The sequence below is a fragment of the Moschus berezovskii genome, chromosome 12 (genome assembly GCF_049115385.1).
Source record: "Moschus berezovskii isolate FMDL1 chromosome 12, NW_MosBer_1.0, whole genome shotgun sequence".
Lineage (NCBI taxonomy): Eukaryota > Metazoa > Chordata > Mammalia > Artiodactyla > Moschidae > Moschus > Moschus berezovskii.
This window is the reverse complement of record NC_142471.1, coordinates 73,114,298-73,136,438: the sequence shown is the minus strand read 5'-3', so window position 1 is coordinate 73,136,438 and position 22,141 is coordinate 73,114,298. Positions and strand designations below refer to the sequence as shown.

The window sequence follows — 22,141 nt, the reverse complement described above, 5'->3', positions numbered from 1 at the left end:
GACTGTAAACAATCAAACATACACTGATGCTTATAACTCCATGTATGATAGTTGGGACTTGAACCACAATTTTTCCTATTTGAGAAATGCAAGAAATGTGATCGCTTTTTATAAATGGCATGTAAGGCTACTCCCCCCATGCCACCACACACACACACATACATCTAGGTGACACAGTGACTCCATACAGAAACCCTTCAAAACCGTAGAGCTTGGTTACTCAGAGAACCACAGAATTCTCTTAACGCTGATGAAAAGCCCCCTTGTCAGGAACCGCATCTCTGCTGCTTTGAGGGTTCTCTCCAAATATACGAGAATAAAAGAATCTTCATTGGAAGCAACAAGGTGAAGGAGCCAGTCTTGCTTCCATCCCAGACCTACTCATTGTGGAGCATCCAGGAACACACACATGTGAACACTCACACTCACACTACAATATGCATTTATGCATCATTGTTTTCTTAAGGACAAAGAACAGTGATTCAGGAACAACCAAGAGGGCCGAGGAAGAATTCATGAAGCTGTGTTTAAGAAGCTTAACATTTTACATTTTGTAATGGCTCCTGAATTTTAGGAAGCTGATCAAAAGTGTTCTGCTGAGAGACCCCAGCAGCATCCAATGAGTGGTAGCATCTGTCTGGAGACTTGCTTAAGATGGATATCCCCTGGACCACTAATGAGCACCTAATGAGTCTATAGACTTTCAATGTGATAACTCGGCTTTTGAGAGAAATCCAATGTGACAACCTGAAGGCACAGGATGAATGGTGAAGGCCCTAATCAGTCTTAAGACCTCAACAAAAGTGATTTGGAAGGCAGTCATTTGAGAGGACTGCTAGGCAGAAGTAGTGTCTGCATGTTATGGGAGATAATTAAATCTGTTTTAAACAGCTGTAAGAATAAAGAGATGCAATTCGCTGCATAATTTAAGACTTTTAAATTAAATCTGAGGCAGGGGACCAAAATTAAAAACTTTGATCCGTATCTCATTGTTTTAATACTTCAATTTACATACAAAGACTGGAACTTAATAAGGAAAATTCATGATTATAACTTCTTCTGTGAGATTTAACTTGGAAATGTGAAGGCTGTGTCCTCATTAAATGGATTTCAATGAGCTGTAATTTCACATACATTGAAAGACTTACAGCCACATAAAAGTAACCACAGTGTAATAACACCTCATAAATTTTGCAGAATGCTACCCGCCATCAGATGGTAGAAAAGATGACTTTTGATAATTGTGTGTGTGTGAGTGTGTGTGTATGTGTATGAGAGAGAGACACTCATCTGTTGAATTGATAAAGGGAGCTGACCTACTTTTTCATTTGGAGAAAGAGTTGGTATGAAGAGTTCGCAGGAAGTGTTAAGTCCAAGCAGGTATGTATCACTTTCTAAGCCAGCGCAGATCTGACTCATTTCTTCTTCCACACAAAGGAATGGAAGCTGATTTCAATGAGCCATGGAGATTTAAGAGGCTTTCTCATGTATTATTCCTTACTCCGTGCAGTTTTATTCTCTTTGACTCTAAGCAAGGTAATTGAGCCACTTCATTTCTTCTCCCTTGTTGCTTTGGGTTAAATAGGAAAGAAGGAAATGAGGCAGGCAATATAGATTGTCTTTAGCCAGAGGCCTGATGCCTGAAGTTCAGGTTGAACTCAGGTTAGTAACTCTAAGGTTCCGCTTTTCTCTTCCCTCAGTACCAGTTCCACATGCATTGGTGTATTTCCATCCTTTAGGGTTTCAGAGAATAGGTGTTTGCAAAGCACTTCAGTCTGCCTTGACAAGCAAAGAGAGATACCTGGTTCATTACTGAGAGTTTCAGTACCGTGAACATCCGAGGGCCGGAGTCATAAAATCATCTTCAGTTTGGATTTTCAATCTTTCAACCTGTCTCCCCTCCACCACCGGGGCCCACGACCCCTTGAATCAGGGCTGAAGCCACACAATTCTTGCCCAAGTGCATAACTTTCTCGGATTTCTGGCTTTACACTCTGTCATTCATTGTTCCATGACTCTCTTACCAGCTCACTCCTCAGTGTAATCCACCATTCACCTGTAGTGGAAAATCTCCACCACAGCACTCGGATAAGTTCTGCAAGTCTTCACCTGAGAGCAGAGATTATTTCAGCAGCCTGAAGAGATGTTGGAATATTGTGGATATCCAATAATGCCAACTGAAAGAATAGTAGAATTATTAAAATGGCAGGTTACCCAGTCTAGAAATGACAACTAGAATCATCTCCATTCTGCTCATCTTTAATTTATAGGTAAAGGAATTGAGGTCCAATTGTAAAATGCATTTCAGAGGACAGTTAATGATGTCTTCTAACTTCCAGGTCATCACCTGCCTTTTGTAGGGCACTTCTTCCACATATAATACCCCTGTAGACCTCTGTAAAGGCACTGAAATCTCATCAACCTAATAACTTGGGAAAGTGATGAAGTGACATCTGGGGCAAGAAATCGTATATCCATTTTATAGGCAAGATCCCATGACTCAAGTCTACCAAGTGATGGCTAAATGTAGAAGTTCTGAGAGCTATTTAAAAATGTTGACAGCATAGCATAGAACAGGATAATAATTCCAGTGCGCCACTGTGGTGGTGGTGGTTGTGTGTGCGTGTGTGTGTGCGCGTGTGTGCGCATGTGTGCACATGTCTGTGCGCGTGTGTGCAGTATCATTGGTTAATATGGTATTCACCAGTATAAAAATGTAATCTCTGGGTGGCATGATTTGAGCAATTTGAACTTTCTTCTTCCAAATTTCATCCTTGTTCTACAGTTTTCTCAAAGAATTCATCATGGCTTTTCTCTTTGTTCTTTCTTCTAATAGGGTTATCATATTTTATTACATATTTTAAAACTAGAAAAGAAACATAGGTTTATTCCTAAAGGAATCTTCTTGCTATTCTTCCTTTTAAAATGCAACTTGTTCTTATGACATACCCGAATGTTTACTTTTAGGGTGATTTTTAAAAATCATTCAAAACTATTTATACAATATACATCATTGAGTAGCCCCAGAGTTTTCCTGCCAAAGCCTGCTGGGGTGGTTCCTGAGGCCACAATGTAGTGGTGGCAGATAGTATAGCAGTGCCCTTTACCACCTGAAAAAGGTTTCAAAAGCATGATGGATCAAGGTTCTGATGGCTCTATATACCAAAATGTCTGGATGGAGTAAGGAGACCTCTGTTTATAGTCATTTACCTATTTATACAAGCCAAATGTTGACTTACAGTATTCTGTTCTAGTCAGACAAGCACAGATGACATAAAAAGGAAATTTGGAAATTTACTGTTCATTTAGACACATGGTACTACAGTTTATTTGTAAGTGAGAAGGTAAACCATTTTGTGATGTTGTAATAGGAAGTTCTTAGTCTGAGCAATAGATCCAGAAATATCTGGATATTTAGTTAGGCAAGTTCCAAGAATCATAGTCCTCAAAGAAGGGTCTCGCCATCTGTATTTCGTCAGAAAGATGGTGAAGTGCTCATCCAGTCAGATTATTTGGTGGGTCCACAATCCGGTATTTCTGGTATCACTGGCCTTGTCAGACCCAAATTATTCTGGTGAAATCATAAAAGCCCATGGACCACCCTCCATACTATTGTGAATGTTCTCAAAGGATCCAAATTCACTGTTGCCTTTATTCTCAGAGAAGCCCGAGTGTCTGCACGTTTGGAGAGGTGCCTGTGCTATTGAAAAGCATCTCTGAATAGGCAAGGGGAGGAGGATACTTCTATATTTTGCAATTGTGCCAATATCTAGATATCTTGGAATTATGTATAAAGCTCGGTTTTGAAATTAAAAAGAAGCCCACAGGGCATGCTTCAAACCAGACTGCCAGAAAACTCTGTCCCAGCTCACCTGGTTAGGCAGCCTCAGCTTTCAGCAATAGCAATGCCTCTTGGAAGAGTTGCCAGAGAGGACAAGAACTAGGAACAGAAGACAGAGCATGTGCAACTGCTTCTTATTGTAGACTGGTGTTGTCCTGTGCTAGGACTCTGTTGACTGTTATACAATGGCAGGTTCAACACAGTTTCAGCAGTTGATTCCTGTTTACAGTCATCTCACTCTTTGTCAAGCACTCATATTACCATGGGTCTTTACAAATGTATTTTGTAGTTTCCATGGTATTCCAGTGTATTACATTGGGGTCTACTTAAATCACTTTTTAACACAGAATTTGATCTGTGCTGGCATTCCTCTAAAGAGTTTTCATTACTGAAGCTTACAGTCACTCTTGGGTCTTACCTGTCAGTCAATTCGTTCTTCAGTGCCCATCTGGCAATAAGCACAATGAGTATCTATCTCCTGTGAAAAAGAAGTTCACAGAACTCCTTAAGTTAACTTCTTCTTGAGTTAAGAAGAGCTTGGTTCAAACCCATCTTGTGACTCTAGAGAAATTTTAAGTCTTTCAGGCCTGAGTCTTAATAGGGTTGAAGATTCAATGCGAAACTACATACAGAACAGTCGTTACTATTTCTAGGACAGAAAACTTTTGAGAAATGTGCTCTCCTTTCCCTTAGTGACCATCAGGGGATATTCTAAAACAGTCTTAACTTGCACAATTCATGGAAAAAGTCACATGCCAGAGTTCATTCTTACTGAATAAGCACAAGGAGACTAGCATTTCTCTCCATGAACTCCTTTACACCAGCTGACAAAATCTCTTCTTTGGAGACCAGAGCAGCATTATACCATAGTTTTCTCCGTTTCTATTTCTTGCTGAGACCTCGCCAATCTGAATCTAAAGTTGCTAACCTGTCTCATACCCTGGAGTACGATATACAAGGCAAAGGAAGATTATTTTTTGTTTTCCTAATTTATTTTATTGAAGTATACTTAATTTGTAGTGTTGGTTAATTTCTGCTGTACAGCAAAGGAATTTAGTTATATATGTATATTCTTTTTCATATTCTTTTCCATTAGGGTTTATCACAAGATATTGAATATAGTTCCCCATGCTATACAGAAGGACCTTGTTGTTTATCCATTCTGTATATAATAATTTGCATCTGCTAATCCCAAACTCCCAATCCATGCCTCTCCCGTCCCCACCTACTTGGCCACCACAAGTCTTTTCTCTATGTCTGTGAGTCTGTTTCTGTTTCATGGAGAAGTTCATTTGTGTCATATTTTAGATTGCACATAGAAGTGATATCATATGGCATCTGTCTTTCTCTTTCTAACTTATTCGCTTACTATGGTAATCTCTAGGTCCATCCATGTTACTGCCAGTGGCATTATTTCATTCCTTTTGATAGAAATTCCTCCCTGTATATGTGCCACATCTTCTTTATCCATACATCTGTTGATGGACATTTAGGTTGTTTCCATGTCTTGGCTATTGGGAATAGTGATGCTCTGAATGTAGGGATGTATGTATATTTTTGAATTATAGCTTCATCCAGATATATGCCTAGGAGTGGGATTGCTGGATCTTATGGTAATTCTACTTTAAGTTTTTTGAGGAACCACTATACTGTTTTCCCATAGTGGCTGCACCAATTTACATTCCCAAAAGGTATATTATTTTTAGTTCACACTTCCCACCCTACCCAAATACCTTTAGTCATAAGAAGAAAAGGCTGAAATGTCTGATTTTTGCCTCTGGCATTTAATGTTACCTAGTGATAATGTTGTTCAAATATTGTGATCAAAAGAACATTAAAATAACAGCAGAAATCTAAGGCTGGAGTTGGCTGTATCCCATCGTCAGTATCTGTGTGACCTCCTGGTTATCTCCTTGTACTCAGTCAGTATTTAAACGTTAGCAGTAACAGCACGGTTAGGGTGTTGTGTTTGGTGCTGTTTCTTGTGTCATGGCCTACTGCACCTCCTTTTAAATTTGGTGAAATATTTGTTTCCCCTCCTTTACTCTTCTCTTTTAATCCTGCTGATCTCCCTCTGCCCCTCATTTCATTTCACCCCTGGGGTAGGCAGTGTTAACAGACTGGGCTATTTTAATGACCACGTTTGTGCTCATGCAAACATATACAGACATGCAGACTTACAGGACATATAATGTGTTGTCTTATGCATCTGAAAACAGTTTATACCATAGGTGATTGACTTCAATGCAGTTTTTGCTGCATAAACTTTCAGGCCCCTTCCAAGACTGAATTTCAGTAAAGCCTTTGTCAGGCCTGCCCTTGAGCTTTGCAAGGACCAACCTCTGACAAACGAGTCCAGTTTCTATCTGCAGTGGCTCCCTAATGACTTCCAGAGCGTCTTGGAGTCTCATTTCCGCACCAAGGCTGTCAGTGTTGAGTTACTGTATCATTTGTTTTCCCATTTTTCTCTAAAGCCCTGTTACAGGAACTGATAGGTTCACACACCTTTCATTCCTCAGGTTAATCTTGGCCTCGTTGCGGCCATTTGATCTATTTGCTTTTCTATTACAGAAGTCAGTGCTGCCCTTGGAGAATCCCCATATGGATTTCATGTGGCTTTTGGTCCCTTCTTGGGAACTTCTTTTAGCCTAGTATTCTCAGTTATATGTCTATATTAGGGCACAGGACCAAATGCATTATGTCTAAAGAAATTTATTTGACAGTGTAGATATTTCCCAGCCTAAGTTGTGTTTCAGGAATGTTGACTTGTCATTTATGAGACTGAACACCTAATAAATACCTCTCAGTGATACACAAGATTTTTCTGATTAGTAACTCAGTTCAGTTCAGTCTCCCAATTGTGGCCAAATCTACAGCATGCCAGGCTTCCGTGTCCATCACCAACTCCCGGAGCTTGCTCAAACTTATGTTTATTGAATTGGTGATGCCATCCAACCATCTCATCCTCTGTTGTTCCCTTCTCCTCCTACTTTCAGTCTTTCCCAGCATAAGGGTCTTTTCTAATGAGTCAGTTCTTCATATCAGGCAGCCAAAGTATTGGAGCTTTAGCTTCAGGATCAGTCCTTCCAATGAATATTCAGGACTGATTTTCTTTAAGATTGACTGGTTGAATCTCCTTGAAGTCCAGGCAACTCTCAAGAGTCTTCTCCAACATCACAGTTCAAAAGATTCAATTCTTTGGCACTCAGTTTTCTTTATGGTCCAACTCTCACATCCATACATGACTACTGGAAAAACCATAGCTTTGACTAGATGGATGTTTCTCAGAAAAGTAATGCCTCTGCTTTTTAATATGTACTCTAGGTTTGTCATAGCTTTTCTTCAAAGGAGCAAGCATCTTTTAATTTCGTGGCTGCAGTCACCATCTGCAGGGATTTTGGAGCCCAGGAAAATAAAATCTCTCACTGTTTCCATTGTTGCACCATCTATTTGTCATGAAGTGATGGGACCAGATGCCATGATCTTAGTTTTCTGAATGTAGAGTTTTAAGCCAGCTTTTTCACTCTCTTCTTCACCTTCATCAAGAGGCTCTTTAGTTCCTCTTCGCTTTCTGCCGTAAGGGTGGTGCAAGCTGCATCTCTGAGGTCACTGATATTTCTCCCTGCAAACTTGATTCCAGCTTGTGCTTCATTCACTATGGCATTTCTCATGATGTTCTCTGCATGTAAGTTAAATAAGCAGGTGACAATATATAGCCCTGATGTACTCCTTTCAAAATTTGAAACCACCCCATTGTTCCATGTCCAATTCTAACTGTTGCTTCTTGACTGCATACAGATTTCTCAGGAGTCAGGTAGGGTGCTGTGGTATTCCTATCTCTTTAAGAATGTCCCACCATTTGTTGGGATCCACACAGTCAAAGGCTTTGGTGTAGTCAATGAAGCAGAAGTAGATGATTTTCTGGAATTCTCTTCCTTTTTTCTATGATCCAGTGTATGTTCAACATTCAGAAAACTAAGATCACGGCATCCAGTCCCATCACTTCATGGCAAATAGATGGAAAACAGTGGAAACAGTGGCAGACTTTATTTTTCAGGCTCCAAATCACTGCAGATGGTGACTGCAGCCATGAAATTAAAAGACACTTACTCCTTGGAAGAAAAGTTATGACCAACCTAGACAGCATGTTAAAAAGCAGAGACATCACTTTGCGAACAAAGGTCCATCTAGTTAGTCAAAGCTATAGTATTTCCAGTAGTCATGTATGGATGTGAGAGTTGGACTATAAAGAAAGCTGAGCACTGAAGAACTGATGCTTTTGAACTATGGTGTTGGAGAAGACTCTTGAGAGTCCGGAGGACAGCAAGGCAATCCAACCAGTCTATCCTAAAGGAAATAAGTCCTGAATATTCATTAGAAGGACTTATGTTGAAGCTGAAACTCCAATCCTTTGGCCACCTGATGCGAAGAGCTGACTCATTGGAAAAGACCATGTTGCTGGGAAAGATTGAAGGCAGGAGAAGGGGACAACAGAGGATGAGATGGTTGGATGGTAACACTGACACAATGGACATGAGTTTGAGTAAACTCTGGGAGTTGGCGATGGACAGGGAAGCCTGGTGTGCTGCAGTCCATGGGGTTGCAAAGAGTCAGACACGACTGAATGACTGAACTGAACTGAATGTATGTTGGCAATTTGATGTCTGGTTTCTCTGCCTTTTCTAAATCTAGCTTGAACATCTGGAAGTTCACGGTTCGTGTCCTGTTGAAGACTTGCTTGGAGAATTTTGAGCATTACTTTCCTAGTGTGTGAGATGAGTGCAATTGTACAATAGTTTGCACATTTTTTGGCATTGCCTTTTTTTGGGATTGGAATGAAAACTGACATTTCCAGTCCTGTGGCCACTGCTGAGTTTTCCCAATTAGGAGACATATTGAGTGCAACACTTTCAAAGCATCATCTTTTAGGATCTGAAATAGCTCAACTAGAATTCCATCACCTCCACTAGCTTTGTTCGTAGTGATGCTTTCTAAGGCCCACTTCCCTTCACACTCCAGGATATCTGACTCCAGGTGAGTGATCACACCGTCATGGTTATCTGGGTCACGAAGATCCTTTTTGTATAAAGTTCTTCTGTGTATTCTTGCCACCTCTCCTTAATATCTTTTGCTTCTGTAAGGTCCATATGTTTTCTGTCCTTTATTTTGTCCATCTTTGCTTGAAATGTTGACTTGGTGTCTCAAATTTTCTAGTCTTCACCATTCTTTTGTTGTCCTCTCTTTCTTTGTAGCTATCACTTGGGAGCTTTCTTATCTCTCCTTGCAATTCTTTGGAACTCTGCATTCAGATGGATATAGCCTTCCTTTTCCCCTTTGCCTTTCGCATCTCTTCTTTTCTCAGTTGTTTGTCAGGCCTCCTCAGACAACCATTTTGTCTTTTTGCATTTCTTTTTCTTGGGGATGGTTTTGATCACCATCTCCTATACAATGTCATGAACTTCTGTCCATAGTTTTTCAGGTACTCTGTCTATCAGATCTAGTCTTGTGAATCTATTTGTCACTTCCACTGTATAATCATAAAGGATTTGATTTAGGTCATACTTGAATGATCTAGTGGTTTTCCATACTTTCTTCAATTTAAATCTGAATTTGGCAATAAGGAGTTCATGATCTGCACCACAGTCAGCTCCCTGTCTTGTTTTTGCTGACTGTATAGAGCTTCTCCATCTTCAGCTGCAAAGAATGTAATGAATCTGATTTTAGTATTGACCATTTGGTGACACCCATGTGTCGAGTTGTCTCTTGTGTTGTTGGAAGAGGGTGTTTGCTATGACCAGTGCATTCTCTTGGCAAAACTCTGTTAGCCTTTGCCCTGCTTCATTTTGTTCTCAAAGGAAAACTTGCCTGTTACTCTAGGTATCTCTCAATTATCTACTTTTGCATTCCAATCCCCTATGATGAAAAGGACATCTTGTTTTGGTATTAATTCTAGAAGGTCTTGTAGGTCCTATAGAACCATTCAACTTCAACTTCTTTGACATTATCAGATGGGGCATAGACTTGGATTACTGTGATATTGAATGGTTTACCTTAGAAACAAACAGATCATTCTGTCATTTTTGAGACTGCACCCAAGTACTGCATTTCAGACTCGTTTGTTGGCTATGAGGGCTACTCCATTTCTTCTAAGGGACTCCTGCCCACAGTAGATATAATGGTCATCTGAGCTGAATTCGCCCATTCCAGTCCATTTTAGTTCACTGATTCCTAAAATGTCGATGTTTACTCTTACCATCACCTGTTTGACCACTTGATTCATGGGCTTCCCTCTCAGTTGGTAAAGAATCCGTCTGTGATGCAGGAGAGCCTGGTTCAATCCCTGGGTTGGGAAGATCCACTGGAGAAGGGATAGGCTACCCACTCCAATATTCTGGCCTGGAAAATACCATGGATTGTATAGTCCGTGGGGTTTCAAAGAGTTGGACATGAATGAGCGACTTGTGAAGCATGACCTAACATTCCAGGTTTCTATGCAGTATTGTTCTTTATAGCATTGGACTTTACTTCCATCGCCAGTCACACCACAAGTGGGCATTGTTTTTGCTTTGGCTCTGTCTCTTCATTCTTTCTAGAGTTATTTCTCCACTCTTCTGCAGTAGCATATTGGGCATCTACCGACCTGGGAAGTTCATCTTTCAGTGTCCTATCTTTTTTCCTTTTTATACAATTCTTGGGGTTCTTAAGGCAAGAATACTGAAGTGATTTGCTATTCCCTTCTCTAGTGGACTGCATTTTGTCAGAACTCTCCACAGTGACCCATCCATCTTGGATGACCCTACATGGCATTTCATTGAGCTGGACAAGGCTGTCGTCCATGTGATCAGTTTGGTTAGTTTGTGATTGTGGTTTATGAATGCCTATTGTTTTCCACATTATCTATCTTCTTTACAGCTTGAACATGATGCTGCTTCATCAGAGGGAAGACATAAGGGTGGTGTATGGAGTTCATGACAACCCATCTTTCCACTTATAAGCAAAAATATTGTCAGAGAGGGAAATGGTCAATGTGAGGAATAGAATCTGACAAGAAAAGAAAGTGAAGCTTGCCTTTGTTATCACCTCTCTCTCTCTCTCTGAAAGGCGTCACAAATAAATCCCAATTAAAGAAACTCCTGAAGGACTGTTGTGCAGAGATAAGTTAAACCACAGGTCATCTTAGGCCTGTTTTGAGCCTCTCACCAGCTGTGGGACTTCTGGCATCTCATTTAACCTGTCCATGCATGAGTTTCCTGGTGTCACAGATAGAAATAGCATCTGCCCTAGCTGTCTCCCAGAGTCCCAACAGCCAAACAAACAAGTTAGAAATGTACAGTGTTCAAGCTTTTTTTTCTTTTGTAAAATTTCAAAATTTATTGAATGGAAAAGAATCATCTGTGTTAGGTCCTGAGACTGCAGTCAGCCCTTAAGGACACATCTCAGCTCTTTATACAAGCTGCCCTCATATTATCCAGCCACCTGTTTTCCCAGAGAACTAGCCTTGACTGAGTGTGTTGTGGAACTTTTGTGACTGTGCATCAGTCGCTAACCGTGAGTTCAGTTCTTCCATTCCTGACTCTGTTAGCTCACCCTTAGCACTAAGACTCCTAAAACATACTGGGAAACTTTGACTGTTATGCCAAGGTGTGATAGGAAAGGCATCAGCTGGTGCTGTACTACATTCATCTTCAGATGAATTCAGTCACAAGAAAACCTCATGTTCAACAGTCTGAACCAGTGTTCCTCAACCTTCGGTGCAGCCCAGCATTAGCTGGGGACCTTCTCAGGCCACAGCAGGAACCAAACATCCTCCCCAAAGGCCCCAAACCAGGAGGTGGGCTTGGATGTGAACTGGGTATCAGATTTTTTTTTCTTTTAATTTCTATAAGAGGTGTTGTTATCAAAGACTGAGATTCTCTGATTTCAAAACCAGTAAACTATGGGAATTAATTTTGGCAGGAACGTGAATGCAATTTCCTGTTGCAACTCATATATCAATCTGCCTATCATCTACCTTGAACTATCCCCTAATTGGCTTCCTGGAATACTCGGGCCTCCTTCCAATGCATTCTCCATATTGTAGCCAGAGTGATCTTTTTGAATTAAAAATATTATCCTGTCATCTTCCCTTAAACTCTGACTTCAATCACTTTGAGTTCTTCCCATTGCTCTTAATAGAAATACTGAAGTCAGAAACTTGGCCCATAAGTCCTGGAATATCATTGTCTCCCATCCAGTCTAATTTTACTTTTTCCTACTGTGTCTGTATCATCCGCTTCCTTTAACTGTACCACCATCTTCTGCCACAGGGCCCTTGCACATCTAGTTCCCTCTGTCCCCCATTACCTGGACTCCTCACCTCCATATCACCTGCTCATGTCCTTTGTTTGGTTAATTTCTTTTCTTCAGGCCTTCTCAGCTCAGATATCATCCTTCTGGGTAGCCTTTCTTGAAGTTCTCATTTGGGTCAAATTTTCAACTCTCCACCTCTCCCTACTGAACAAGCTTACTATACAAGTTTACAGCACCATGGATCTCTCTTTCACATCATCCCCTAGAATAACTTTTTATTTGCATAATTATTGAAGTCTATTTGTCTCACTAGCAGTCTCTTTGCTCAAGAAAGTGGGGACCACATCTGTTTTGTTTGGCTGATTATAATTTCTTGGCATAATTTTCCCCATTTAGGGCCTGACACAAGAAAGACACCTAAAAGTATCTGTCAGCTGGCTGAATGAATGAATGACCAGAAAGCCTATTAAAGCAAGGCAGACATGGCTAATCAAATGGTGACCTAGGACTTAGGCATTCTTTTATTTGCCCTCTTTCTTGTCCTCTAAAAGGAATTGGTATCCCTGCCTGAGATGGTAATAGCAGCCCAAGAAAGTGAGAGGTCTATGACAGTAAGCCCCAAAGTGATGCAGCTACAGCTGTGTTAGGTTTCCCAAGCACCCGAGAGCCCCTGAAAGCACAAAATCCAGTGTGCTTGATGCACGTGGGCAAAACAGCAACAACAGGGGTGAATCGCCTGTCAGACTTGGCCCCTGGATTCTCTTGGCACATATTGCAGAGTACTAAGAGGTCTGCACCCACCCCCATCAAAGGCCATGGGGACTTCACGTTTGATTGGGGGATCCCATGTCTTTAAACACAGGGGCTCTCAGATGTGTGGTAACCTAATATACTGAAAGGACTGATGCTAAAGCTGAAACTCCAATACTTTCGCCACCTTATGCGTCGAGCTGACTCACTGGAAAAGAGTCTGATGCTAGGAAGAATTGGGGGTGGGAGGAGACGGGGACGACAGAGAATGAGATGGCTGGATGGCATCACCGACTCAATGGACATGAGTTTGAGTGAACTCCGGGAGTTGGTGATGGACAGGGAGGCCTGGCGTGCTGTGATTCATGGGGTCGCAAAGAGTCGGACATGACTGAGTGACTGAACTGAACTGAACTGAACTGAATATACTTATATCTATATATCTGTATCTCCATCCTTGTTCAGTTCTGTTCAGTTTAGTTGCTCATTCGTGTCCGACTCTGCAACTCCATGAACTGCAGCACACCAGGCCTCCCAGTCCATCACCAAGTCCCGGAGTTTATCCAAACTCATGTCCATTGAGTTGGTGATGCCATTCAACCATCTCATCCTCTGTCATCCCCTTCTCCTCCTGCCCTCAATCTTTCCCAGCATCAGGGTCTTTTCAAATGAGTCAGCTCTTCGCACCAGGTGGCCAAAGTATTAGAGTTTCAGCTTCAACATCAGTCCTTTCATTGAACACCCAGGAATGATCTCCTTTAGGATGGACTGGTTGGATCTCCGTGCAGTCCAAGGGACTCTCAAGAGTCTTCTCCAGCACCACAGTTCAAAAGCATCAATTCTTCGGCGATCAGCTTTTCTTATAGTCCAACTCTCACATCCATACATGACTAATGGAAAAACCATAGCCTTGACTAGATGGACCTTCCATCCTTGTACCTGACCTTATACTCTCAAAGCCTGGCCCCTCTGCTCTAATGGCAGTCCTATTGGTGCACTAACCCAAACACTGTGTAGCTCCCTCCATTCCCCTGTGATCCAGACAGGGAGCATTGGCAGCAGTGGAGAACCAGGAATGCTATCAGGCTGTCAGACAGTAGACATCCAGGCAGAACTTGGGAGGAGTTTCTAGTAACTGACAAGAGGTCTAAGTCCAGGTCCACAGGAGAGTGATGAACACCCGGCAGAGAGACCAAGGCAAGGTAGACTCCATCTGAGACAGCCAGAGCTGTACTTGCCCCAGTCATGTGTGTAGTTACTCTCTTTCCGCAGATACTGAAGCGGAATCAGCAGAGACACAAATCTCCCTTCTGTCTTCTTTCAGTTTGTAACCCTACCTTATGGCCACTCTTATCTCCAGAAAGAACCCTGTAACTTCCTTTTCCCCTCTGTCTCTCAACCTCTTTCTTTCTCAGAAACCATACTGCTGGTTTCATTCCATAGATAATCTGGTTAACTCTAGCTACTTCTGGTATTTCCCTGAGACACGTATCCCCCGCCCCCAGTTGTAGTAGATTTTAATGTGGGTTCTTCCTCCATGCCCAACCTAGGGTTGGCTAGCAGCAGCTCTATTGAAAATCCAGAAAACACGGGCAGAAACTGACCAGAAGCAGAATGAGAAACTGGTCAGTCCAATTTGGTTGTCCAAGTGAAGGACAAGTCAGCAAGCGTGGCTGACATTTGTATTTATTAGCGAAGGGAATTCAGGTAATTGTACAATGTCTGGGCTTGTGGTTATCTGTTTTGTAATTTTGAATGGAGTTTCTTTTTTCCCACCCTAGGGGAGAGTTTGTGTCCATGTCCTTACAGAGGGTTGGCTGCCGTGTACACCCTCACACAATGCTTGGCTGGGCACAGATCAGAAGAGTAGGTCACATAGATTCCTAGGATTTGAACTGCTTTTCCTTTCCCTGTGAATTAATCTTTTAAATGTCAGCATTTTAAACTTGCCCTTTTCAAAAAATATGATACCGTATGAACCTTACTTAATCGAAAATGCATTTCTAGTTCAAAGGTGTTTTGTTTTCTTCTCCCACCCTGCCCCAAATGGAGAAAGCTAACAATACAGACACACGCGCGCGCACACACACACACACACACACACACACACACAACTTGTTAAAGGATGAGTTATCTGTGAGGGATGCTGCTTGTTTTCAGTTTTTCTAAGAAACTTTGTTCTTTAAGAATCTCAACTAATTCCACAAGCTATTTTTTTTTTTTTTAGCAGGTCTGGGATTTTATAAAGCAGACTTTATCTTCTCCTGCCTACTTGTGGGAAATTTAGAATCATATGACTTCAGTCAAGCTTTAAAAGGGATATAGCAAATCTTTCATAGCTGCATTGCTTTTACAGTCATTCATTTTGGTATCAAATTGTACAGGCTACTGATTACTCACATGTCTTCTCTAATAACTCTTTGAGGTAAGATAGGAGAAGGAAATGGCAACCCACTCCAGTGTTCTTGCCTGGAGAATCCCAGGGACGGGGTAGCCTGGTGGGCTGCCGTCTATGGGGTCACACAGAGTTGGACACGACTGAAGTGACTTAGCAGCAGCAGCAGCAGGAAGACACTAATATGCCCATTTCACAGATTAGGTAACTGAGGCCAAAGGAGACTGCTTGACATACATGAGTCATCCGGCTGGTTAATGAAATGACAGGATTTGAGCCCAAAGGAGCTGTCAGTGCTTAGCCCACCTATAGTGAATGAAATGCAAGTCCAAGGAGATGGGTTCAAGTCCCAAGACTGCTGCAGCTAACTAGCTGAAGTAACCTTGAACAAATGGTTAAACCTTTCACTTAAGCTTCCTCATCTGTAAAGCAGACAAACATTGCCTGCTTTTTTCTCCAGACTGAGATTCCATAAAGAATAAAGTATGATCATTTTGATAGTAGAAAACACTGAAGTATAAAAGAATTAGCCATCATTATCTTAAATATCAATAATAATAGGGCTGAGTCCAGAGTCATATAAGGTGTAAGGCAACATGTCCCCTGTCCTTTCTCCAACACAGTTAGGGAACCAGAAATAAAGACAGAAATTTGGGGATCCTGAACACACGGGAAGTGACCCTTGACAGTGTCAGGTAGGCTGAATTTTTAAAACTGTGTATGTAAACCTTTTGGAGAAGCTAGTGGCACCCCACTCCAGTACTCTTGCCTGGAAAATCCCATGGATAGAGGAGCCTGGTAGGCTGCAATCCATGGGGTCACTAGGAGTCAGACATGACTGAGTGACTTCACTTTCACGCATTGGAGAAGGAAATGGCAACCCACTCCAGTGTTCTTGCCTGGAGAATCCCAGGGACAGGGGAGCCTGGTGGGCTGCTGTCTATGGGGTCGCACATAGTCAGACATGACTGAAGCGGCTTAGCAGCAGCAGCAGCAGCATGTAAACCTTTTATCCATGTGGATGATCAGACTATAAACAAAGCCTTCAGAGGAAATGAATATCAAATTGGAGCTGATAATCAAACACTTTTCCAAACCTTAGAACTTTGGGGAGTTGGTGCCTTTCAGGTTTGGAGAGTACTCATCTTAGTAAACTTCTGTCTCCCAGGGAATAACACAGGGATCCTGTCACACAGACACAGGCTCCCAGCTGCAGGACGGAGCTGAGGCTGCCTTGTCCCTGAGTTGGGGCTCTGATAAGCTTCAGCCCTGGAGAGGCAACAGCCATGCACTGACCCTCCTTCCTCTGGTGCTGTCTTTCAGGGTGACGTCCAGAGGACACTCATCCAGGTGGACTTCGGGGATGGCATCGCAGTGTCTTATGTCAACCTCAGCTCCATGGAAGATGGGATCAAACACGTCTATCACAATGTGGGCATTTTCCGAGTGACCGTGCAGGTGGACAACAGTCTGGGGTCTGACAGCGCCGTCCTGTACTTACATGTAACTTGTATGTTATTACTGTTGTTGGTTTATGACATATCTTACATATTGTGTCCTTTGAAAAATATAATCCAAAATCAGGCATCTAGAAGAAGCTCCTTAGTTGCTTTAGCGGTGAGGGAAGGAGACTCAGAGAGCCAAGTACAGAGAAAGCAGGAAGAAACCAGGGCGTGACTGAATGATCTGGACTCCGCTTTGCTTCAGACTGTTCTCTTGCACTGATTCTGCCTCTTTTAGAAGCTTCTTAGAGATGATACTGCTTGTCTGTGCCGAGCCTGAACAACCTGCTGAGCTGGTTGATTTAATATGGATTTGTGAGGTTTTTTTTGGGTCAGAGATGTTTGAGAACAATCCAAATTATCACAAGTAATGGGATTTCTCCCCATCTGCTTATTCTTCTCTTTCCTTGTTTTATCTCACTAATAATAATTATCATGTTACACTTTTGTTTTCCTTTTTTAAAAGTATATTTCCTAGATTTGTTCTGTGATGATTTGGTCTTAAGAAAGTGGTATAGAGCAAAAGAGGGTAAGCAATGTAAAGGAAGCTGCATTAAGAAGTACTTTCAAAAAGTGTTAAAGTTTTTTCCCCATTGAGGAATTCAGAGGGTTCCTAATGAAACAAAGGTAACTCTTAAGCTGTGTTTGGTAAAAAAGGTTTGCTATAAATGCCTCTTATGCTAGGGTGTATGGTTGTCCCCAAAGAAGCATCAGTTCAGTTCAGTTCAGTTCAGTCGCTCAGTCATGTCTGACTCTTTGCATCCCCATGGACTGCAGCACGCTGGGCCTCCCTGTCCATCACCAACTCCTGGAGCTTACCCAAACTCATGTCCATTGAGTCAGTGATGCCATCCAACCATCTCATCCTGTGTTGTCCCCTTCTCCTCCCGCCTTCAATCTTTCCTAGCATCAGGGTCTTTTCGAATGAGTCAGCTCTTCGCATCAGGTGGCCAAAGTATTGGAGTTTCAGCTTCAACATCAGTCTTTCCAATGAACACTCAGGATTGATCTCCTTTAGGATGGACTGGTTGGATCTCCTTGCAGTCCAAGGAACTCTCAAGAGTCTTCTCCGACACCACAGTTCAAAACCATCAATTCTTCGGCACTCAGCTTTCTTTATAGTCCAACTGTCACATCCATACATGACTACTGGAAAAACCAAAGATGCATAGGGGACCTACTTAGTTTGCTGGAGAAATGGTTTACTTTCAAATAAAAGTTAGCCTCTATATGAATGGTCTTGTTCAAATTCCAAGTTCTAGGTCAGGAGTATTAAGGCTGGATGGTATTCCATGCCTCTTACTTGACCCTTGCCCACTGAAGCAAACTGGCTTCACAAGGTACCAAGTAGACTCCCTTTGTTAAGGTTCTGTGGTCCAGTGGGAGGACAGGACTATTTAGAGGTCCCCAAGAGATCGTTCAGTACTGAGGTTTCCTGCTCTATCAGTCATTCTTGATCCTCTTCTCCTGTACACTCAAGACAAAAGTGCTTTAAAGAAACACACCCATCCTTCTTTGAGTTTAAGCAGAGTCCTGCAAGATGCCACCTGTGCCAACACCACCTCCCCCTTTCAGCTAATCTTTGTTAGGCTCTTACTATGTGCCAGAGTTTGTGCTAAACCTACTCTTTTTGTGTATGACCTTTCTTTTCAGAACAACCCTATCAAGTAGGCACTCCTAGGAACACTACCTTACAAAGAACTGTGCAGTTCAGAAAGCTTAAGTTGCCCATTCAGGTTGCAGACCTACTGTCTGTAGGGCCAGGCTTCAGACTCAGTCCTCCCTGCCTCTGGAATCCTAGCCCGTGGTCACTAGGTTATTATAGGTGCCAGCGCAGGCTGGGGGTCAGAGGAAGCCGTCGGCCCTTATTTTCCTCCATGTCTTTGTACATGATCCCAAAGGAATCTGTACATGAAGGTTAGAGGCAGGGCATTTCTCCAGCTGTTCAACTGCACAGGTTCAAGCTCCCTTCCTGCTGACTGCCACTCCTGAGCTGTCCTAGGCAGTCTTCCTGGAGTTGCTGCTTACTGAGAGGCAATCCTTCTCTATATTTCAGTATTTATGGGGGCACAAGTGATAATATGCTAGGAGTAATCCTAAAATATTTAAAAGTGAAGTGAAGTGAAAGTCGCTCAGTCACATCCAACTCTTTGCGACCCCATGGACTATAAAGTCCATGGAATTCTCCAGGCAAGAACAGTGGAGTGGGTAATTGTTCCCTTCTCCAGAGGATCTTCCCAACCCAGGTCTCCTGCATTGCAGGCAGGCTCTACACCAGCTGAGCCACCAGGAAAGCCCAAAATATTTTAAAACTACATCACAAAGCTTGGTTAATAGTCACAAAAATAAATTGCCACACAAATAACAGCGTGTGCTGAGGATGGTTGCCTACCTGGCAGTTATCATTCCACACAGCTTATTCTTTAAGGTTTTGTTAGAGATCTACTCTCCTGAAGAATCAGTTATTATAATTCATATTTCATATATGTATTAAACATCCCTGAGCTCTAAGCATGTGTCAGTAGTGATTCAAAATTCAGCAGCAGTTTACCATCTCAGTTTCTCAGGGTCTTCCATAGTAACCACAGCTCCCTGCCCCGATCTGCCCTGTGGACTCTCCATCACCCACATACGGTCATATCCCCCGAGGGAAACCTCCCTCTCCCGCTCGCTCGTGGGCTTACTGAATCCTGGGAAGGAAAAGAGCAAGTTTGCCTCTGCTCCAGATGAAGGGTTGCGGGAGCCAAGATTTCTGAAAGAAACGAGCTGTTTTGTTCACTTGCAATTTCTTTTCGTCTCATTAGGCTGATTGAATGGCTTGAGCAATTTGACCTCAACCTCAGTAGCAGATGATCTGTGATGGAAAGTGTTGTGTTCTGATTCTAATTTTATCAGACTCATCTTGGGTCAAGTGATTGAATAAGCAGGACTCATATCAGGGGACCCCTTTCTAAGCCTGGTCTTGGGGATAAAAATTAACTTTTGCACTGACTGTATGAAAGCAGGATTATGTTTTAAGTTTCCATTTTCTCACATATATTTAAAAACTACAACATGAGCAGTGCCAGCAGGTTCTAACAACTTTGCTAGGGCTTCTCTCCTAAAGGACCTGTTGTGTTTTACCATATGTATGAATATTTTTTAGGGCTTCCCAGGTGGCGCTGGAGGTAAAGAACCTGCCTGGCAATGCAAGAGACATGAGACATGGGTATGATCCCTGTGCGGGAAGATTCCCCTGGAGGAGGGCACGGCAACCCACTCCACTATTCTTGCCTGGAGCACTCCATGGAGGAGCCTGGCGAGCTACAGTCCATAGGACTGCAAAGGAAATGGCAACCCACTGCAGTGTTCTTGCCTGGAGAATCCCAGGGATGGGGGAGCCTGGTGGGCTGACGTCTATGGGGTCGCACAGAGTCGGACACGACTGAAGTGACTTAGCAGCAGCAGCAAAGCAACTTAGCATTCACGCATGAACATCTTTGTTTATCCTCACACATCTACCATCTTGGGCAACATTTGGCCTTTCTTTCAGATGGTAAAAGCAAAGATTAGAGAGGTACTGTGATCTGACACTATTTTATACTAAGGGGAAATCATGATGAAATCATAATTGACTTCCATCCTCCCAGATCTGAAATGTGGAGGGTAGCATGGCAGTTTTTAGTGCCATAGTGACAGAAGGGATATATGGCTTTGTAGGAAAAACAGAAGCAAGCACTGCACAAGTTGGCACTTGTTAAGTAGAGATGCTGGCCTGAACTCCTGGCCAAGTCACTGCATTTCTTTGAAGCTAGTTTTTCTCCTTCATCACATAAGGAATGCACGTCTTATTTCCCGAAGGTTCTATAAAGCATCTTATGCTGTGCCCTGTAAACTGGCCAAGTTTGATTTTCCATTATGATGCAGAAGGCACATTAGTACTTAGTGGGTTCTGAGCAAAAGCTCAGTTCAGCTCCCCTAGCCTGCCCTCCACCCCTCTCACCCACTCCTCCTGCCCTGTACCCAGGGCTCTTCCTGAAAGCCACACAGCCTGTTTATACACACACCGCCTCTTCCTTCCAGTTCCGAAATAGGCTTTGATTCTCAATCAGAGGTTCTCAAGTCCTGGTTTGCAAAGGTCATCAGAAGCAAGTGGAGATGATGTTCCTGCTGTAACGTAGGGCTGGGCGGCTCTCTGGGGGCAGCTGGGTAATCTGCAGTATCCTGCCAGCCGAGAATCCCTTGGGGAATGCATTCACTGTTCTCTGCTAGCTTGCAAACTAATTAGACCTGGGATGCAGCCAGGTTTGCCTCCAGCTGCATGGGACTGAGAATTTAGAGGACATGCAGATTTCTGTTCAGAAAGCTGCCCTCTGTCAGCCAGTCTTGCATAAAAAAAAACATCACTGAAGATTTTTGCAAACTTGCAAAATAGGAGATGGAAAAAAGGTGAAGGGGGGGGCTTCCAATATTTCCTGAACCTATCTCCTCAACTACCCTATTACCAAGATGTCCTTTACAGATATCTTTCTGTCCTCAGCTTAGGGTAAAGTGATCAGTTTCTTGAAAACCTTTGTAGCTTTGTTGCTATCACACGGTCATTTTATTGGCCAGAGAATGTCAGACCTAGGCTTTGTATGATGTGGTTAAGGAGCCTCCTGCCCTGGAATCAAATGATAAAAATGTAGTGCCCTGATCCCCTTCCCAGACCTACTGGACTAGAATTTCTGGAAGTGTGGCATCAATCTGAGAGCTAAATCCTGCACATTTGTATGAATAAATGATGTGTGTGTGTGTGCGTGTGTAAGTATGTATGTATATATATGCAAGAAGAAAGTTATATGAACACACATGGACATTCTTCAGGGCCTAAAGTGACAGCTGCCTAAAGTGAAATACTCTGCCTTCAACAGCTGAGTATGAGCCTCAAGCCCAGTGAAGTTTGAGATACTCTGTTGTAGGATCTTATCTTCATACTTTGAATTTCTTTTGTTTCTTCTATTAGTTTTTTTTTTTTTTTTTTTAATGTTTCAGGTTTGGTTTAGTTGCTAAGTTGTGTCCCACTCTTGTCCCGCAGACTGTAGCCCACCAGGCTCCTCTGTCCTTGAGATCACCCAGGCAAGAATACTGGAGTGGGTCGCCATTGCTTTCTGCAGGGGATCTTCCCAACCCAGGGATCGGATCTGTGTCTCCTGCATTGGCAGGCAGATTCTTTACCACTGAGCCACCAGGGAAGCCCAGTATTTCAGACAAACAGCAATATGATATGTAGGTCTTCAGAACAAATGCTAGAGGCAGGTCAGAGTGATCAGCACGTGTGCATGTGTGCACACGCGTGGGTGCACACACACACACACACACACAAATCACTTGCACCCTGTAGCA

At 42.6% G+C, this 22,141-nt stretch overlaps 1 protein-coding gene across 1 annotated transcript in view; it reads left to right on the top strand.

The window, feature by feature from the left end:
* Positions 1-22,141, top strand: part of SORCS1 (sortilin related VPS10 domain containing receptor 1) — a 158,848-nt gene that overhangs the window by 89,233 nt on the left and 47,474 nt on the right. The window contains exon 14 of the mRNA XM_055424696.2: positions 16,599-16,785. Within this exon, the coding sequence (XP_055280671.2) occupies positions 16,599-16,785 (187 nt within the window). The remainder of the gene's footprint in view (positions 1-16,598; positions 16,786-22,141) is intronic.